Source organism: Lottia gigantea (assembly GCF_000327385.1).
Source record: "Lottia gigantea unplaced genomic scaffold LOTGIsca_15, whole genome shotgun sequence".
NCBI lineage: Eukaryota > Metazoa > Mollusca > Gastropoda > Lottiidae > Lottia > Lottia gigantea.
In genome coordinates, this window is record NW_008707797.1 from 2,728,791 (window position 1) to 2,750,827 (window position 22,037).

Below are 22,037 nucleotides of genomic sequence, written 5' to 3' on the forward strand. Positions count from 1 at the left end.
AAGAGCCTGGGGAAAGTGGAAAGAGCTTACTGCAATTGTACAGCAGGTCTACGAGTGTATTGCAAACATTGCGTTGCCTTGTTGCACTTTATTGTTAGGCAAATAGAGTTGGGATGCTACAAAGCATGTACATCCCAAACAAACCACATGTTCAAGGGAAAAGGGTTATACAACCTGACTTTGTAAGAAATCTTGTTGTGAAAAAGATTACAGGTAGATTTGATACTACTCAAGACGATTTTCAAACTCGTAGAAAAAGTCTCGATTGACATTTGAACCCAGAGCAATCTGCTACTGCAAGGAAAAACACTATCAGATTTTGACTTAAATAGGCTAAGAGAGATAACAAATGAAAATTGTGGTGTACTTTTATATTCTCCAAGAAGCATTTAAAATGACACTATTAAACAAATTGCAGCCTCAGATCAGTCTTATTTGAAATATTCAAATAATGGACAAGTCAGTCTCGACAACAATCGTCAGTATTATGCTCACGTACAAATCCAGATGCTACTACAAATTCTCAATATGCTGATTTTGTTGTAAAAATAATTGCAATAGATGACAATATTTTTATTCAAAGAATTGCCTATGATGCCAGGTTTGCCAAGAACGTTGTAAATAAATGCAACTATGAATGTAAAGATCAACCTTTGAGTTCATTGCATATTAGCATCACAATTAATGTCAGCTTAACTTTAACCCTGGGCCAGTGCCTTATATTGAATAGTACCGTAACTTGTCACTTTTCTATCATCCTAATCACTAAGTTCATCCCGGTAATAGAAGTTGCCTCCCCCTGAATGAGAAAATTACTTCAGAATAATATAAATTGTTATATTTTTTTATTAGTAAATTTCTTTCAATGACGTAAATATCTGTTCAATTCATTTCCTAAATAGAGTTGAATTCATAATTTTAAAGAATACGAAACCAACTAAAGCTAGCTCCTAATAACATATTCAAAGATGGCTGCGTCCATGACTAGCAACAATCAAACAAGTAAATTATGCAAATTTCCCTTTTTCTCTTTCACAAATGAAATATTTTGCTAATCATGAAATAAAACTTTGTAAGTAGTCCAGTCTGATCGTGTGATCGTGTTGGTATAGCTGTCATTGGTGTCTTAACACACAATTTGTCATTTCCTTATATTCTGTCTGGTGCAATAATTCAGTGTCTCTGTTTTCCCAACTCACCAACTTATTAGACTATTCATGTACAGGGAATAATTAAGTAATGTGTGTAGGATCTATGAAAGAATAGCTTCAATTCTGTGTTAACATCTTACAATAACTGAATGGATAGCCCATTACAATATTGAAACTGATAAGTAATTGCTGTTGCCTATTAATAGCCCTTGGTTTTACTACTTTAAGGCACTTTAGCTGAATGGATTTAACTCAGATATCAGCAGGATATTGTTGACTAATTTTACTAATAATTATTAAAGGGTAATAAACTCTAAGTTTCTTTGATACTGAAACTATATATATCTACTTAATAAATAATGTTGACAAACTTATGGACTTTGAACTTTTCAATGAATTCTTACTTTAACCTTTATGAATATATTTATTTGATTTTGAATGAATTCAAATATATTCAGTTGTGTGATGTAGCAGTAATCGCCATGCTGTATGTTATTGACTCTTAGTTTCCTTTTACGGACTTAAAGGAGATAAAATTGTCGTTGAGAGCAAGGTCTAATCTCTCTTACTGTAATACAGGTATAAGGTACGGTCATGTGAAGGACAAGGTCAGATCTATGTTTCTAGCTGTAATAATAGAATGGTTTATTCTTTTAGGCTAGCTGGTAGATCAAGATATTGGTTCTAAGAATGAAGAACTACCATTTTGACAGAAATGGCAGGTTCAAGTATTTTAAGAATCCTAGAAGCAAGTGTGATTTGCTGCGGGGTCACATTGGTATTACGTCAGACGGCCTTTCATTTAGATTGGCTGAGTAAGGGTAAGTATTAGGGTGTATTGAGACGAGTCTCAATGAAAGCACTGGCTTAGGTCACAGAGCAATATATAAGTCTATTAATTATGTGAAAATTAGTTAGTCATTAGTATGATTTTAGTTGAAAAGACACAAGTAAGTGTTATCTGATTCCATAAAGTACAACATGGAAGAAGTTTTTTTTACATATGAAGAGTTTGTGTGAAAATGATTGTATAAGATTCAAAACTTTCAGACATCAGTAAACCACTTAAATAATTGATTATTAGTTAATCTGTGATTTTTCTGTTTGACAGTTACTGTGATCCTTCAGTTTTGTATTTGTGTTTGGCAGCATTTAACATCTCGACCTCCAGTCAGCCATGTTGATAGGTGAGCTTCCTTACTTTCATTTTACTTTATTTTAACCACATTTACAAGGTGGAATTAATTTCTGGTACTAGTAAGATGTTATAAACCATGAGCTTTGATTTTTGGGTGCTATGTGTTGATTTCCACCTCCATGTTTTGATCACTAACTTATCTTAATTAAAAACACATAATTTTAAGATATAGTCTACTTACAAGCCGAGCAAGTAAAATGTCTAACTCTGCCACAGAATTTGTGTGTGTGTGTGTGTGTGTGTGTGTGTCCATCATTGACGCAAGTTTGATATTGTGTTTTTTTTTGTCTGTGTAATTTAGACCTGGAGCAGATGCTGGAATTCTTTGTTGTATTTTAATACCTATGGCAGTTTTATCAGATTACAATACATTCAATCAAATTTCTTCAGGTAAGTTTCATCTTTTGGAATCTTAGAAAATGAAAATTTGGTTTCCCAGAGAGCTTAACCTGGGATGGATTATGTTTTCTCACTAATAGAAATCAAACAGGATCAGCTTGTAAAATTAATAATATGTAGATGGCTTTTGGGTCGCTTGATTGGTGAGTTCTGCACGTTGGAAGTTGGAACAGAGTTCCATGTGTGTTGAAAATATAGTAGGTGCTGACAGAATTCAAAATGGCAGAGTAGCCGATAGATCGGAAAATTTTGAATGTGACATGTTCGCTAACATACTGTTCGATTGAGGGCAGAATTGGAAGTTCCAATTTGGAACAGACAGAACCTGTTCAGAACTCTCCACCCTTTTCTGTCTCATTTTATATGCAGTCAGTGAGTGAGGGTTTACCATTGTTACTTAATCCATCCTTTTGACAAAGGATATCAACAGTATGATACGAAAGGGAAGTTAAAAGACTGATACATTAAAATAAACATATTTATTTCTGAGTTCTATCTGAACTGGGCATTTATTTATCGAATTTGTATCACAAAAAAACACGAGATAAAAAAATTATAAAGTCCATAATACTGTAAATTAAGTCTATTTAAAGTTTCTTAATTTAAGATGTTTTCTCTACAATTTTCGGGGTATCCTTTTCAGCATAGGATTTAGCAGTATGCATAAATTTATCCCAAAATCCAGGGAAAGGATTCACTTTATCAAAGATGGATTTTACAACAGTCCACCACATAAGTCCAACTAAAAACACAAGCCTAGTCAGGGTTCTGACAATTCCATGTAACGAAATGTCTTTCTCTGGCACCTTCCTGGATGTTTCTGCTATTGGTTCTAATGGCTCCATGATGGCATTTTTGATTTTTGTTAGATATCCAATGAATACCAATAATGCTAAGAAATAATATTTCAGTACTATATTGACGGCTGCTGTGATGACTTTTACCACCATTTTCTTCTAAAATGATAAATTAAAACATCGATAAAACTTTGCTCGTTATAAAATTACGGAAATTTAACCATTTGAACCCTGAGTGTAAATGAAATATAACGTCATATACCCTGAACTCCAAGTAATAAAAGTAAAAGCGTATGACGTTAATGTTGTATGACGTCACTTAGTAATGGGCGGTATACCAGTTGCTCGGGTATATATTGCATTAGTGTGTGGACGGTTAACCAGCCACGAGGGTGGAAAGGGGTAAATAAAACATGTAAAAATGTAGAATTGATTGTAAGGCCGTATCACTCTATGTTGTTGTACAAGAAAAGAAGTAAGAAGAAATTTTCACCCGATGAAGTCGTCTGACGAGAACTAAAGCTTGTATAATTAAATACTTTAGTCAATCTTAAAAGGTGTCTGCTTACTTCTTTTAATGTAAAAATGTTGTTCACAAAAGAAAGTAAAGTCATATTTTCACTGCTTTGGTACCTAAACAAATCTGTCAAATGTCACTGACCAAATAGAGCCAAACTGAGAGTAGTAACCAGAGTTGTTCAATGGTGAACTTAATAAACAATACTCTATTTGTGAACCATCTTCACATGATCGCTGTGGTCGTATTCACATGATTCCTTTGTATTTTTTCTAAATAAGAAGGCTTAAGACATAAGGTCCTTTCTTTTTCTTAAATGATATTTTTATACATGAAACTATATAACTAGGAAATAAGAAAATAAATCTGAAAAATTATTATGTTTTTTATACATTAAAATCTTGAAGTAATTTCTTAATTTCTGAAAGCTGTATCTGTGAAAATATATTAGATGGAACTATGAAAACATCAGTCCACAAAGTTATAAAGTTGTGATTAGAAAATTCTTTATCAAAAATGTTTGAGAACATCAAAATTTAAACTTTTAATACATACTGTTAAATGAAAATTCTCCAAAATATAAGAAATAAAATCAGTAATCTCAAGATTTAAATTTAAAATGAATCTTTTCAAAATGACATAACACTTATATAGATAAATTTGACGGAAGGGATTGTCCTGTGTTGACCTCTAGTGGCGATAATACCACGATTTAGCTCATACATTCCTCAATTGAGAGGTGAAATTAAGGTGAAATAACATTTCAATTGTGGACTATGAACAGGATAAATCCAAGTGGTGTGATATGCCCCATGAGACAAAATGTTTTTTTGATTGTCTATTTAGATGTCACATTTAGTATATTTGCCAGTCATGTATGAATAGAGCTCCAAGGTGTCTGGAAGGTCTTGTGGATTAGGATGGAAGTGGTGTGATATGCCCATTTAGACAAAATTCTTTTAGAAAGAAGAAGCTTCCGAATTATTAAATGAAGACTATTTGGTGCTCTATCCTCAGATTGTCACATTTAGTATATTTGCCAGTCATGTCTGAACAGACCTGCAACAATGTCTGATTGGTCTTGGACTATGAATAAGATATAGATTTTAGTAGTGGGACATCCTCCACAACGTAAATGCTTTTAAAGTGAAGGAACTTCAGATATGTGAAGAAACAGAATTTGCTAAAATACCCAGTCATGTCTTAACAGAGCTCAAAGGTGTTTGACCTGTCTTTTTGTTTATGAACAGGACATGAATTAAAGATTTGGATTTAAAACGATTGAAGTAATGAACCATTTGCTACGACATAAATTATCAGAAATAAAAAGTTGGTACTCTAACTAACAACTGGTATAATTACCAGTCAGCTCTTTTTACCAATTAGGTATGACTGAACCACAAAAATGTCAAACTGGCTTAAGGGGATACCAAACTAACCTTATATGTGCAGTGTGACAGGCCATGTGCAGTATTGTCAGGGGTCAAAGTCTATCATTATGAAATAGTTAGATTTTGAATTAATGTTGACAGGCAATTGAAAAAGAAATATCTCAAATCTTCAACTTAAGTAATTACGGTTTAAATCTTATAAAAAGCCGTCTATCAGAAGCACTGCCAGTGGCACCAGTATTTCGTCTTCCTTTAAGGAAGATTTGAACTCATGGCACCTAATTATCAAGCAACAATCCACTACTGACTAAGCTATTCCAATGCCAACTTAGTTTGTAAGTAAGGACAGTTAGTAGTATATGTACATTTCAAAGTCTAGAAATAGATATTCAAATTCACTAATTATCACATTTATTTTACAAGAAAAGTAAGGTGACAGTAGTATAGTGTACATGTATATTGTCACATATGGAGGTCAAAGTTCAATATTGAGACCTACTCCTGGGTGGAAAGAGTGTACTTGCATGTTGTCACTGTCAAAGTTCAAAGTTCAATTTTACGTAATATTACTGTAGATAAAGTCTATGTTTATGAATGAAAAAGTCTTGTTGATCTTAGAATTTGGGGTATTATTTGATAAGATAACAAGTGACAATTGATTCATTCAGTTTATATTGAGTGCATGTAGTTTAAACTGTTGAGTTAGCTGAATATGCCTGTCATGCATAATTAAAACTGGTTGTATTAACCAGTCATGTCTAGATAGAGCTCTTAACTGTTTATTTGGTTGTATTAACTAGTCATGTCTAGATGGAGCTCTTAACTGTTCATTTGGTTGTATTAACCAGTCATGTCTAGATGGAGCTCTTAACTATTGATTTGGTTGTATTAACCAGTCATGTCTAGATAGAGCCCTTAACTGTTCATTTGGTTGTATTAACCAGTCATGTCTAGATAGAGCCCTTAACTGTTCATATGGTTGTATTAACTAGTCATGTCTAGTTAGAGCCCTTAACTGTTCATTTGGTTGTATTAACCAGTCATGTCTAGATAGAGCCCTTAACTGTTCATTTGGTTGTATTAACCAGTCATGTCTAGATAGAGCCCTTAACTGTTCATTTGGTTGTATTAACCAGTCATGTCTAGATGGAGCTCTTAACTGTTCATTTGGTTGTATTAACCAGTCATGTCTAGATAGAGCTCTTAACTGTTGATTTGACTATATCGCCAGTCGTGTCTAAGAGGTGCTCCAAATATAGGTGCTTATTAGATTTGTATCACAGTGAATATGTATTTGAGAAAATTTCTAAATTGTGATGAAAATTGGTATCTTATCTTAATAAAGATGCTAAATTATTCAGCTAAAATTTCCCATCCCAGATGAAGACATACAGATGGAAACATAGGGTAAAGTGAAGAAGGAAGAGAGGGGAGATATTACGAAATTTTTGAATACCTGTTTCTTTGCTTCATCCAGCATCTTCTCAACATCTCCATTTTGGTTTTCTGCCATTTTTCTCATCAGATCTTGAACTGCTTTGAAAATTGTTTCTTCAACTTCACGATAATCTACTGCTTCAAATTTCCGTCTTCTCAGTTGACAATTTTTCAGGTCTTGTCTCCTTCAGTTTTTAAGTCTCTGCTCCTACAGATGATGCCATCAAAATGTCCCTATTCCAGCCAAGGTGTTTATTTATACCTTAAAGCAGCGATCAGAGTTCAATCCTTATTAACACAACTCTTACATGCTCCTTGTACTTTACCTCCAATTATCATTAGCTTATCATTTGACATTGTTTATCTTGAAATAGTCTAGAAATCTCCATGTCAGAGTACAGGCTTCTGTCCACGCAAACTAATGACACACAATACTTTCATTCACTTAACCTTGCCCTCCATGTAATAATGACCCCAAAACCCTCCTCCCCATTCATTTTTAAAGAAGGACATGGCAACTACTTCTAAGAGGAAAGTTGCTTTTTGAAGTCAGATTTACCAAATCATATTATTACTATTATAAAAGAGTTACCAAGGTGATAAAGGCTTGTCATAAGATAACTTTTGTTTTTTGATTGATTGAGAGATTGAGAGGACATAATATTTGCAATACAATAAAAAAAAATGGGGTTGTTTTTTTTGGATGCCTTGGACACAAATGATATGAGGTTGAAGATGATTCAGTCAGTCAAATGTACATTACTATGTAGTATAAAAGTCATTATCAAAATGAGTCACACCATGACAGGGAACATGTTAACTGCCCATGTAGACCTAGGTCAGACCTTGCTCAGACACTTATCTCAAACATTGTCGGAAAATGTGTACTCAGGCATTGACCTTAGACTAAAAGTCTACTGTCTAATTTTAATGTACACTGTTTTTGTATGTTAATTGATACAAAATTAATCTTAAAGCTCAATCCCCCCCTCAATCCCCCTGTGATATTTGGGGAACCCTGTGATATTTGGGGAACCCTGTGATATTTCGGGAACCCTGTGATATTTGGGAAACCCTGTGATATTTCGGGAACCCTGTGATATTTCTGGAACCCTGTGATATTTCGGGAACCCTGTGATATTTGGGAAACCCTGTGATATTCTGGGAACCCTATAATATTCTGGGAAATGGGAACCCTGTGATATTTGGGGAACCCTGTGATATTTGGGGAACCCTGTGATATGTGGAAAACCCTGTGATATTTGGGGAACCCTGTGATATTTAGGGAACCTTGTGATATTTGGGGAACTCTTTGGTATTTGGGGAACCCTATAATATTCTGGGAACCCTGTGATATTTGGGGAGCCCTGTGATATTTGGGAAACCCTGTGATATCTGGGAAACCCTGTGATATTTGGGGAACCCTGTGTTATTTTGAAAACCCTGTGATATTTCGGGAACCGTGTGATATTTCGGGAACCGTGTGATATTCGGGAACCCATTGATATTTCGGGAACTCCTTGATATTTCGGGAACCCTGTGATACTTGGGAATCCCCTTGATATTTGGGAAACACTATGATATTTGGGGAAACCTCATGACATTTAAAGGTGAACCTCAGCATCACTAACAGATTAAAACTTCATTGAAAATTGGAATCAAAACCCCAGACCTTCAGGTTAGAAAACGAATATCTTAACATTTAGAGCAAAATCTGAGATTCCGTGTGATATGGTTGGCTATCAGGTAATATCAGTTATGTTCAAAACACTTGAATTTTCTACGATATGACATGCCAATCAAAATTTATCAGAAATAGAAAAAAGGTAGTTGTTTTGACTCGCTTGAGACGTGTGATATATCAATTGATGTTATATCATCATTTTTTCTTTACTTTTTTCAATTTCTTATAAAATAGTCCTCAGAGATATGCTTTGTGCGTAGTTAGATAACGGTAATAATAAGCTTATTTGGCAAAACAACAAGTGTTTGTTATTTATTAGGCCTTGACATTGGAATTATTAGAATTATCATCTTTGTTTTTGAGACCTTTTTATCGATTTTTGACCTTTAATTTGTAATTCTTGTTCAGTTTTTGTGATGTCTGAATTTTTTATAGATAAAAAGTAGAGACAGCAGGGGCTTAGTTTTTATGGGTGCAAAGGAACTGCTAAAACCACCTTAAAGAAGATACAAAGTTTGGCTTTACCTCTTTGCAAAACTTTCAATATTGTACAAGACATGATCTGTTTTAACAGCTCTATCTAATACAGAAAATTAAAAGTAAAATGTTGTTTTGAATCTATCTGACTCATGACACATCTCTCATGACACATCTCTTATTACACATCTCTTATTATTTTGAAAAAAAGGTTCATAAAGGCGAAATGCTGTTTCTTAATTCTTCTCTCTGAATAGAATAGTGTTATTTTCAATCTATTCACTTTATGAATTGTTTTCAGGTTCAGCTAGGGTGATGTCAAACAGTAAAAAAGATGTCTATTTTATTATTATTCTATTCCTATTTTCTACCTACCAACTTAAACACGATGATAAAATAAAATGGTGGCTACAAATAATTCTACAGTTTTCTGGTGTGATTATTTTACTCTATCAATTTAGTAAGTAATTTCTTTCAATTTTCAATCAATTGCTATCTTAAAACGGAAAGGCCTTGTGTGCTACAGGCTGTGCACATTCGAGACCCCTCGACAGTTTGACAGCAAAACGAGCAGGCTAATCTCCTGGTAAAATTCTCTCATTGCACAATGCATGGCGTTGCATATCCTGGTTAGCCCATTATGTGCAGAAAGTAGGACATAAAACTCCATTCATTTCATTTGCATTTGTTTTAATATTAACATTATGTGCATAATTATCTTTTAACATTCCTTTGTTCATTTCAGATATTTGTGAATATCCACTAGTGTGTTTATTATTAGTGTTATTTTGTTATCTTAATCAAAAAATACCAAATCTTCTACCGAACTGTTTTAGTTTTGGAGAGTTAGCAACTATTTTACATCTTTTTATCCTCACTGTGTGGAGAATTCTACATTCTGCTCAAACAGTAGGTGATATTAACATTATACATACAGAGTTACTGCCCTTTAGTCTTTAAGTTTGCTCTTGAATTGGTATAGAAAAAGACGGTATTTGGAATCCTTTTACCAATCAAATCATATTGAGTTCTTCCCCTTAACCTTTGAATATTTTATTAAGATGAGTATTTTTCTGAATATGTATGAAAGTTTGGAATTGACATATTTTCACTTCTGTAACTGTTTTTTTCAGTCATCTATTTTACAAGATGTTTTAGAAGTTGATGTATTTTGTTCAGTAAGTAGTATTTTATGAAAAACAAATAACTTAATAGTAAGCACAAGTAAAAATGATTGCTTTGAACTTAAACCTAAAAATTAAACATTTCTTGTAACTTTTGAAATTCTCGGAAAGATCTTAGTGCTAGGATGTCCTAGATAAGATAAGACCCTAGGACATCCTAGTGCTAAGATTGTTTCGAGAATACGTAGCCTGATCTTGATATTGGTTTTATCATTTAGTTATTATCAATATTTTGGTATTTCAGGTTGGTTTTATAAGTCTTCTTATAGCTGTATTGTTATGTTATTTATTAAATACGTCTTGTAAACCTGGTCTATTCTATGTTATATATGGTGGAGTGGCTGTAGTCTTTATTATACCAGTATTATATATTTATCTCGATCAGTTTCCTATAGTTTGGTTGATTGAAGTAATATTTAAAACACGAACAAGGGTAGGTTTCAAGAGGAATTCTCAGATATCAAGATCGAGTGAAAAAGGAAAGTTATCCAGAAAAGCCCCTTAAACTTATGCCTTTTATAAATTGATGGTTGATTGTAATATTTTAATCTAGAGAGTACTATAAGAACTTCTATTGTATTAATTTAAGTGTTTATTGGTTTGGTTTAGGACCTGATTTTATTAATGAACAATATCAACATTATATTTCAGGTGCTATTATTATGTTATTGGGTAGCGTGTTCGTTGGTAGCAGGGTGTATTGTGGGATATATAAGTGTAACTGCTGATAGTCGTGACGTATCGACTATTATACGTAAATATTTCCACGTTGTAGTGGTGGCCGTGTTTATACCAGGGCTGGTAGTGGATGTAGAGTTTTTATATTTGTCATCTGTTATAGCTCTAGCTTTCTTTATTATACTAGAGGTTAGCTCCCTTGTTTCATTATTAGTAAGCTGTTTAAAAAGTTGTACTGTTTAAGTTCTTTGTATTTCCATTAATTTCCTATATCAATAAATTAGTGAAAGCTAATAATTAAAATGTTACTAGTGTTATAAATGTGGAAAACTAAACAAACCAAGGTACATATTAGAATAAGAATTGAACATCCAGTTCATGTATTTTATGAATTAATATAAGAATTTTCAAAGACTTTACTCCATCCTCTAATCTTGATCTAGACTTCGTATTTGATATATTCTAGACACATAGTTTTTATTACTCTGTCCTTTCTATATTTTAGACAATACGTGTATGTAAAGTGCCTTGGTTGTGTGATTGACCAGTCTTTTTCTATGTTTATTGATGACCGAGACCAAGGTGTAGTGATTTTAACTCATCTCTATCTACTGATTGGTCTATCACTGCCATTATGGTTGACTAAATCTTTATATAAAGGTATGAAGCATTTCAATTTCGAAATGAGTAAACACTTGTTTCAGGTTCTGTTTAGGTATTTCTGTGCCCTGGTAAGGTTTACATGATCACACAAACATATTTCTGTCATCCAAAACTTAGGTTGTATTTTTTAAGTACTGCATTTATATTCTTTATTTTTCAGCTACCAGTATTAGTTTATACAGTGGAGTCTTGTCACTGGGTATAGGTGACACAGTAGCCTCTATCATTGGGTCTTCTATTGGTCGAATTCACTGGCCTGGTAGGTGTTAGCTTTGATCTCCCCTTCTATTATGAATTCTGAATTAAAAGATATATTCAGTCACTCATAGCACTTATAATCATCCACTATGACCTTTACCCTAGCTAATATGATGCCTTTACTCTCAATGTTTGATAGTTTGAAGATTATAATTGGACGTAAAATGCTGAATTATATATTAGAATAGTATGAATGTTATGTTTCTCTCTGTATTTTAGGCAGCAAGAAAACAGTAGAAGGAACAACAAGTTCTATTTTTAGTCAGTGTCTTACTGTTTATATACTATATAGCTTAGGTTTGTGCTTTTGATCATAATTAAGCATTTTATTTAACAACTTTAGCAATTTATAACATCAAATTATAAGCAAAACTTAAAAGCAGTTCAGCATTTCTATAATGAAAGTAGCCACACGGGATGATGCAAATAGAAGTCATGAATTGTCCAAATTTGCATAACACATTTAGAAACCTCCTTACAATCTCTTTAAGGATGCTAATTCACTCTCTAAATAACCTGAATATCTTGTTTTAGGTATTATAGAAACAGTATATTGGCAGAAAGTAATAATGGCTATAATATTAACATCGTTATATGAGGCCTTTACGTTCCAGATAGACAATCTTGTTCTTCCAGTCTTTATATTTTTACTGCTGGCTTCCTGAGGATATGATAAAATAATAAACTAACTGTGTGAGGGAGAGAGGAAGAACTGAGTTGACTCATCAGAAATCATGAAGAAAGATGATATTAACTATGTATTAATGGAGCGCAAAGTAAATAAAAAACAATCAAAAAGTGTGTTATAATGGTTTCAGGTTTTCAGATACCAAATGATATTGAAACTGAGTTGGATTCTTAATATAAAGTCTTAACCTTTTATACGCACGAAGCAATGCATTAGTTAAACATTAAGAAATGGTAATATTCACAGATTGAAATCATAGTGATTCAGTGTATGCCTCTAAGACATATCATTTCAATCATATCACATTCCATTTGCACATCAGTATACGATTCAAAAAATAACGTGAGCAGTCCACTCTTATTGTAGGTAGAATAAATAGTTATTGAAACTATACAAGCAAGATTTAGTGCGGTATTTCTTTATAAACTACCTCAAATAAAGTGAACTGCTCCTATGTATGTTTTGAATCATTCGTTGATGTGCACTAACATTTTAATTTGATGACCATATTATGTTTTGAAAATTGTTTTTTATATTGTTATTCCTTTTAATTGAATTAAATTATTATAATTTCTTAATTTGATTTTTTTACTTTTTGGATTTTTGACTCCCCAAGGGCCAGATAATTGAAAACATGTAAGTTTTTTACCACTGGAAGTCATGATGACAAATGTTTATTATGATACGACACTGTATCTACAATTATGTGGGCAAAAATGTCAAAATTTTTATGTTAATATTTTGATATACTTGTAAAAATGTCTCTTGGAGATGGTACGATTCAAAATTTTTTGATAAACATGTAAAAAATATTCAAATATAAAGACAAGATAATTTTTGTAATGTTTTGCTTTGAGGCGAATTTTGTATAATGACAGTTTTCTCATAAAACAAGTTGTAATAACATTTAAATTTAATATTTTTATAAACATGCTGAAATGATCAAAATATCTCATCAGAGATGGTAATTTTTTTTAATGCTAAAATGATTGAAATGTCAATGTTTTGAGGAGACTTGTTAAATGACATATTTATAGTAAGGCTAGTCATAAAAACATATTGTGTTTGTTCTCTCAGTCAAGGTCATTGTCAAATAAACATTCTCTATATCTTTGTAAATGACATATTTTTAAATCAAATTGTCAAACTTTTAAAATATTTTGTTTACTGGCAGAATTTTCAAATAAAAAGTCATTAAAACTACATAGTTTAAGTTATATGTATGTTATCAGTCAAGTTCTCAGCTGCTGTATTGACATGATCTCAATTTGCCATGAATATTCATATTTTTAACTAATTTTTGTTTTCATCATGTGAAAAGCTGTAACAGTTGCCTATTTTGTTAAAAAAATTCATGAGGTTTATGTAACTATCAATGGTTTAAGGTGTTAAGTTATAGTAATGGAATTGCTCGGTTGTCAGAATTTTCAGGAGGGTTTTTCCACCCCTTGGCCCCTATAACTACAGGGCTATATAAAGCTAAAACTCCACCAATCCTGAATATGTCACTGTTTTGTTTTTAAACCTTTCCCTTATCAAGAAATGACTGATTTTTAATTCATATTTTGATAATCTGATAATACTGTTCGACATATTTAGATATTTCTATTTATGGAATTAAGGTTAAAAATAACTCATGGGTTCCATATTTGACTTAAGGATTGGTGCACAGGGCTCTGGTATTAGAGGTGTAGGAATTAATTTGGGGGAGCAGAGAGCATATTAAAATAAATTTTTTTCATCAGTGTTGCTTCAGACAATATTAGAATGATAATAATAATTTTAGTTAATGTAGAAGGCAGAACTTTTAAGAACTTTAACTCTGACCAATTTCAGTCCCTAGTTTGGCTCATTACTGGGTTTCATGTCTCTGTCTATGCCTTGAGGACTTGTTCGATTTTTTTAAAAGGTTACCTCCCACCCTGTGTGCTATAATGCCTAAAGACCTGTTTGTATTTATTTGTTTGTTGATGTAAACCTTGTCAATAATGATCTATCTATCTGTTTGTGATCATTCAGCCATAGATTATGGTTTTTATTGTCTTTTTCTGCGCCTTAGCAATGATCTTTGTAGTCTTAATACTATTTTAACGAGGGTGATATTGCCCTACAGGGACCATAAACCTTTCACATATTTCATTTCCTTATCATCACGTAGGTATAATCAATAAGCCATACTGGAGGTTGTAAAGGGAATGACTTAGCAGTAATATAAACTATATTGTATTAGAGGGGAAAGGGTCTTAAACCTTTTAAAATTCTATCCTATCACATAGGTATAATCATTGAGCCATTCTAGAGGTTATAAAGGGTTGCACACAAATTTAAACCTTTTATGAGCAGAAATATAAGTTGATCTTCACCGGTAATGTGTGGTATTGACCTAAACAATCTGGAATGAACTAGAAAAGAGTCATATAGCTTGGTGGGGTTTGTCAATGTTTTTCAAACTTCAAGTACTGTATGTCACATGGGTAAAAGTAAGTTCTATATCCACCAAGTTATAGTGAATGATAAATTCTATTAAGACGTAATTTATCAGTCTATGATCCTGATTGTTATTCCTGAAAGATCTAAAAAAAATATCAGCCACACCAAAAGCCTCGAGGTTGACCCATCAAAATAAAACTAGAACAGGATATGTAGTGAGTTGCTCTTGTTTATTTGAAGTTTATCATTTTATACAGTCAAGGCTTGGTGTTATTTTTAAAAGATAAGACATTTTATTTTTTAAAAAAGAAATGTCAATAATGAATAATTGAACTTGAAAAACATAGTGTTTAAATAAAGGGAGGTGGAATTTAAATTCTATAGTTTAAAATGTGCAAAATAAGAAATTAAACAATATTAAACCATGAAAAGCAATAAATTTGACGATAGCAAACCATGATACAAAAGATTCAAAGATTGAGAAAGTTGCCCTCCATTGTTTGTCTGTTGAGATATTTGTGCACAACAAGGCATTATGACATACAGCAGAAATATCCTAATATGGTGTAAAATTATATGGGAATGAGAAAAAGTACCCTCTCTTGCCTGATTTGTCAAGATATTAAGAATCCTTAGACTCTTTACTTAGATTGAAGTTTGCTTTATTAAAGTACAAGTGATCTCGAAAGTACATGTAATCGCAAAAGTACAAGTGATATACTGATTGCAAAAGTACAAATGATCTAAAAAAAAAGTACAAGTGATCACGAAAGTACATGTGATTTCAAAAGTACAAGTGAACTCAAAAAGTACTAGTGATATCAGAAGTACTAGTGATCTCAAAAGTGATCTGGAAGTTGAATTATCAATTAGAAAAGTGATCTTGGTTGATCTTTAAATTTTTCAAGGAAATAATTAGTTGACTACAGTGTATATCCCTTTAAAAGATGTTAAATAACTTTATCTTAGCTAAATTGGTACAACAGACCCCTTTCCTCTTATGTTTTCACTTACTGTTTCATGAATAAAAATTCAAGATGGTAAAGGGCAAGCCCTGCACCACCCAATCTTTGAGTATCTATACTCAGTTTTAAAAGTATGAACAAACAAGGAAAATAAATTGCGTTGTATTAAGGAAACATCAATCAATCATTATGTCCTACATTGTCATACATTTAATAACATTATGTATTATTCATATTTATAAATAATGCATTCAAATAATATACCATCTTCACAATTTAAGCTAATACAAATAACGTCTTATGCAGCCCCATTGTTAGTGTGGGGCCCGTGGAGGCTGAGCCTCAGCAAGTGAGAATTAAGCCCCAGCAAAACCTTTCTCAGTTCAACGGAGATTGATTCATTTACAATGTCTTTGTACAAAATCAAAAAGATATAGATTTTGATACGTTTTTGGCAGCTCAAAATTGTCATGAGCTCTCTGTAATTCTTCAAATTTTTTGAGTACAAAATCTGAGCCCCAGCACCAATTCATTCCTTGGGACGGGGCTAGTCTTATGAAAAGTGCCTAATGATGTCAAGGGATAGACAGTATAGTTGTTATTATATTGACATTTACTACAGTTTCATGGTAATGAACAAATAACAAACATGTTATACAACTAGAAGAAATTGATGGAGACATAAAGTCTCAGAAACTGTAATGATGCTTTCAAAGGGACATGGCTCCTTAAACATTTTTTTTACATTTGAAACGTTGGTAAACTTTTTTCTGTAAAATCCCTATACTATGTAGAAAATCCTTTGTGTGCAATTTTAAGTATTTGATTAGAATTCCATAATATTCATCACAACGAAATATACATGCTTGTCTTTCTTTCAATTACATTTCCCCCAAAGATTTGCATTCTTTAAAGTGATACAGATAGCTAGAGTTCTATTAGCTAGGTACCAGTTTCTCAAAATTCCTGGTAAAATGGAAAAATAGATGACAATATCCCTTACAAACAAAAATGTGCAATAAAAAGAGAGATGTAAAAATTAACAACATTGGTGTTACATTTCAAGTTAAGATAACAAGTTTTCTCAACACTATCTAGCTTAGTCTGAAACATCTGCCTCTATTCCAGCCTCTCATAGCTATTTGGACAGTTGTCTGATAGAGTAGAGTCAGGAAACCTCCCGTCTGAAGATGCGGAAAATCCTCACTAAACAGGGCCTAGTTTTTCTGTCTCTACACCAGCTGACAATCTCTCACATCTAGATCAGAGGCTGGAATAGAAGCAGATATTTCGGTCTAGATCTAGAAATATAACAGAATTCTTCACAACTGATGACTTTAACAGAGCTTAGGTAAATCTTGTTGGATCATACCCAAATATTGTTACTAACAGAAGGCTAATATCTGATCTGAATAAATTTATACCCCACAACTAGCTAGTTTAACATTCAGGGATGTTGTTCTGGCTGTATTTGCCAGCCATGTCAAATTACAGTTTGATACATATATATGGTTCCACTTACCAGGCAAGTCTAACTATAACTCTTTGCTGGTGAATTGACTGTATTTCATGATGGTCAAGGTCAGTAAGCCTGATTTGATAGCAATTATCTGATGGCTTTTTTGGTTATGATTGCTAGGCATGTCTGGCTAGAGCTGTACCAATAAAACCAATTTTTCTGTGATTACTTAGCATGTCTGGCTAGAGCTGTACCAATAAAAGCAATTTTTCTGTGATTACTTAGCATGTCTGGCTAGAGATGTAGGATATGATTGTATTTGCCAGTCTTGTCTGACTAGGGCCGACACTTGTGTTGACTGTATTGACTCTGACTAGAACTCTACTGTTGACTTAGTTGTATTTGCCTGTCTTATCTTTATTTGACTGTTAAGAGTATTTGGGCTGGGTCAAAATTTGAATGACCTCCATCAATCTACTCTGTGATATCCGACATCTGAGCATTCTGACATCTTTTTTTGGCCCCAATTGATTTCCTTCTTATGCCAGTTTAAAACACTCTGAGTAGTACGCAGAATATATTGTACAACAAATTGCCTTCATTTCAATTCACTTTTTTCCAGAGAATTACAAGATGATGCAATTAAATTGAAACCCATCAATCACATTCTACGCATAAAACAAACAACTCAACTGTAAATTTATAACATCATAAAATTTATTTCATTTTGTCTAATCAGAATAGTTCAAGTTTCACAAATAAACAATTCACTCACTGAAGCTTATACATTTTCTCAATTTTCTGATTATTGTTATCAGCTTTTGGAGAGATAGAAATAGCCCTATTAGCCTAAATCATAGACTTTAGTATCAGGAATTTAGCCTTAAAATTTTAAGTCCTTTGCCTGTTAATTGCAATAGGTTGCCAATTTCCATGGTAAAAACTAGCAAAATCATTAGATATCAAAACAAATTGTCCTTAAGATCTAAATCATAATCAGACATTTTTAAGTTTCTCCCAACCATGTCTGGCCATAATAACCCTGATGCTTAGAAAGAGAAGCTAAGGTGTTGTAATAGCTGGAATAGTTTAAAGAATCTCTGTATGAGTAAACCTGTCTAACTTAGTATTAATAGCTCACACTCCACCAAAATAAAGTCCTTTCATTTCCAACCATTCATTCAACTTTAGGTGAAAATAAGAAAACAAGATAAAGAGAAAATAACATTTGATTTTATCACAAATTTAATCGATTAAGTAAGTTGTTGATTTGAAATCGTTCAGGGTAATTCATTTGATATATTTGTCTCTGTCAAGCGATAAAACAAACACACAATGTCATTCATACATACAAAGGCAGAAAATATCTGGTTAAAGGGATTGTAGAGAGGTTTTCAAAATTTTGTATGTGTATTGGCGACAATGATAGCATCAATTTGCAACCTCCCAATTTTCAATCAAAGGTCTGTGGTTCCTGAAAATTTACTAAAAATAAGCCTTTTATGACGTCACTAAGCATGAAATGCTAGTATCACATAAGGCCCTTTGCGATAGTGACATCGTAAAATGCGTTGTTCTAGTAGAATTGCAGGAACTACAGGCGTCTGGTTGCAAATTGGAATATCAATGAACCAATGCTATCAGTGTTCCTTGGTACACATACAAATTTTTTGAAAACCTCTTTACAATCCCTTGATTCAAATGGGCTGACCGATTTCATTCAAGAGAGAACAATACATTTTGATTTTAACTGGACATTTGAAAATGAAAAGAAGTCTATAACCACTTGAGTATTGACGTACAATCATGCATGCCCCCTCAGCAATAAATTAGAAGGGAACGTAGTTCAATTTACCCAAGCTTTTTCATAAGAGTAAAGACTCTATACTGAATATTGGTTCAAAACAGAAAACAAAGCAGAAAAATGATTTTTTGGTATTCGGTAACCCCAGTCGGTCATGACTGGCAAATATTAACATATCAACTGTGATGACAAGTATACTGCATAAATCTTGAAGCAACAAACAAGATTGTTTATGTACAAACTGTATACACAACGTTGACCTGTTTACACCAAATATTTAATGGTCTAATTTTATGGCATAGGCCTATCTACTTCTACATAGTATGACCTTAATGTCAATGCTATCTTACTCATTTTCCTCATAACCAAGAAGTACATGTACCTTGATTGTGAGGAAATTTCCTTCAATTTCGACTTTGATGTCATATAAATTCACTTGACACGTGTTAAGATATTGAAATCTGACAAAACAAGATTTCAAATTCAAAATTGCATCACATTTGCGAAACTAATTTTCGACCAATAAGCAAAAATTTGTTTCTTTCTGAAAGGTCAACTTTAAGACAATTTTCATTTTCATATCATATCTGAAAACAAGGCATAAAAGTAGAAATGGCACAAAATATCCAGGGATTATGTTCAAACAGAAGATTCAAAACAAATAATAAATCACTCTAAATCATTCTAAGCTGTGATTAAGTACATTCATAAGAGATACCTGAAGTGACAATTTGACACAGAATTCACAGCAGGCCTTTAATTTAATTAAGTTAAATTAACGTTTACTTAAAGTTAAATCACAATGACACGATGTCACAGACAAGTCAGTTAACACACTGAACACAGTATCAGCTGGTAAGATCAAAGGTTAGATGTTGTAAATGATGAGTCTTTTTTAACTAAAATCATAATATATAAAGTATTACTGTTCCAAGATATTGTTGATACTTGACGAATAATTACATATGATCTGCTTTTTCTGTCCATATTTTATCAAAATAATCGGATAGTTTCGAAATATTAAAGATATTTGTAGTTAAATTACACTTGCTCTGCATTCTCTGTTCACATTACTTTATCAGTTGTTCTTTAAACAAAATAGTTTTAAATTTTAATTGATAATCCCATTGGATGGGCGTATACCACTTTAAAGGGTTTATTTTACAGCACTTGTTGGTAATTTCATCAATAAATCCACCTAATTCTAACACAATATATCACTGTGACCTAGACCAATTTATTTTCAGACTAGTTTCCTTGTTTTTAGACTCATCAACATTCATCCGACACGACATCAAAATCTTTCTTGACACTTTGTTTTTAGACTGTAAATGTTTGCAATCAGCAATAGAGGTAAGCGTTTAGTTATTGTCTAATAAGCAATTTAAACTAAGGAATGAACAATCCATTGAAATGAGCACCATCAAAAACACACGTCCATCTTTCGTGTCACATTCAATAAAAGTCATCAAAAGAAAAATTAATATTACTACTTAGACGAAAATATTTACACCAGCTTTCGGATATTCCTTCCAAAATAAATGTCTTCTAAAATTTATATCTTGTAAACTTCATAAAACATTTTTGATTTATAAATCATAAAAAACTTAACAAATAAATAAATTACGCTACAGTATGGCTCCTGGGCTTTCCACGGCCGATTCCACCATAAAAACCTTTCGAACCGTCCGGTCCTCGAGGCTGACGAATCACGTTTGTCATGTCCAACATTCTTGGAGACAATCCGGTCACCACGCTTCCATCAAAATTTCTTCGACCCATATGTGGACTCACTGCTGGGCTTCCATTATCTTGCATCTCCTTAGCAGCTTGGAGTCGACGTTTCACCCATGGACTTGAAGGTGTCCCAGTAGATCCAAACGAATCAATTCTCTTGCGATCCATCTCTGGGCTACTTCTTGGGCTGAATTTATTCTCGTCAGCTAATGGAGACTTGCCATGGCCAATCTTGCGTCTGTGATTGTGAGGACTGTTCCTTGGACTAGTTCGTGGAGAAGATTTCGGACTGAGACGATTAGAATCAAAGTCAGGTGTACGTGGACTGAGAGACGAAGCTTTAGTATTTGAGCTTTCTCCCTCAGAACCACTGCTACAGTTAGACGAATCATTTTCTTTGGCAAGTTCATCAATTCTTAACTTCTTCTTTCTACCACCGCGTTTTCGTTGCTTCTTGTTGTCGTCACTCCCATCCCCATGACATTCACCTTTCTCTTTTTCTTCATCCTTCTTCTTTTTCACCGCAAGAACCATAACTCTTAAGCCATTCCTCCAGTCATTCTTGTCTGTCATAGTATCAGCACATTTCTTGGCACTCTCGTGTTTCTCAAACTCCACAATGGCACACGTAGCAGTATCAATCTCAGGATGTTTGTGGGCATGCTTCTTTATATCTGGGGGGACAGGTTTTCCTGGCTTTAAGATCCGAATTAAAACAATGTCACCACATTTTGAGAAAAGTTCAGCCACAGATTCAATGGAAGGGTTTTCCATGGGTAGATTTACTGCCACCACTGTTCTGGAAGGTGTAGTTTCATCATAATCTGGAAGAGGATCAATTCGACGAACCTTTGTCCCTTCTTCGTTCACCTCTAACTTTTTGGAATGTTTCAAACTATGAGCAACAACTCTATAATCCTTTGTGAGCGTTTTCACTTTCTTGAAGGACGTAATCAACTTGATGCTGACGTACCCCATTTTGTTTCTACGAATATGTTTCAGCAGAAAGGCATCCTTCAAGACATTGGCATCAGAAAAATAAAATTCCACTTGAGTAACAATTTTGTCTCTTATTTCATCAGTGGGGGGAACAAATTCTTCAACTGTCTTTGGTGACATT

At 33.1% G+C, this 22,037-nt stretch overlaps 3 protein-coding genes across 3 annotated transcripts; 2 read left to right on the forward strand and 1 right to left on the reverse strand.

Moving 5' to 3' along the window:
* Positions 1 to 1,866: 1,866 nt before the first annotated feature.
* LOTGIDRAFT_157922 (hypothetical protein) lies at positions 1,867 to 2,868 on the forward strand (the record flags this gene model as incomplete). The annotated part of the gene is made up of 4 exons (XM_009050512.1): positions 1,867 to 1,972; positions 2,263 to 2,338; positions 2,651 to 2,739; positions 2,789 to 2,868. The coding sequence occupies 4 exons, from the start codon at positions 1,867 to 1,869 to the stop codon at positions 2,866 to 2,868; spliced, it is 351 nt and encodes a 116-aa protein (XP_009048760.1).
* An 8,108-nt stretch (positions 2,869 to 10,976) lies between these two features.
* LOTGIDRAFT_96453 (hypothetical protein) lies at positions 10,977 to 12,490 on the forward strand (the record flags this gene model as incomplete). The annotated part of the gene is made up of 5 exons (XM_009050513.1): positions 10,977 to 11,126; positions 11,438 to 11,600; positions 11,737 to 11,839; positions 12,058 to 12,131; positions 12,369 to 12,490. Coding segments are annotated over 5 exons (612 nt in total), but the record flags the coding sequence as incomplete, so codon positions are not given.
* Positions 12,491 to 20,803: 8,313 nt separating this feature from the next.
* On the reverse strand, positions 20,804 to 22,036 carry LOTGIDRAFT_112382 (hypothetical protein; the record flags this gene model as incomplete). Its single annotated transcript, XM_009050514.1, has 1 exon — positions 20,804 to 22,036. The coding sequence occupies one exon, from the start codon at positions 22,034 to 22,036 to the stop codon at positions 20,804 to 20,806; it is 1,233 nt and encodes a 410-aa protein (XP_009048762.1).
* Between the last annotated feature and the right edge of the window lies 1 nt (position 22,037).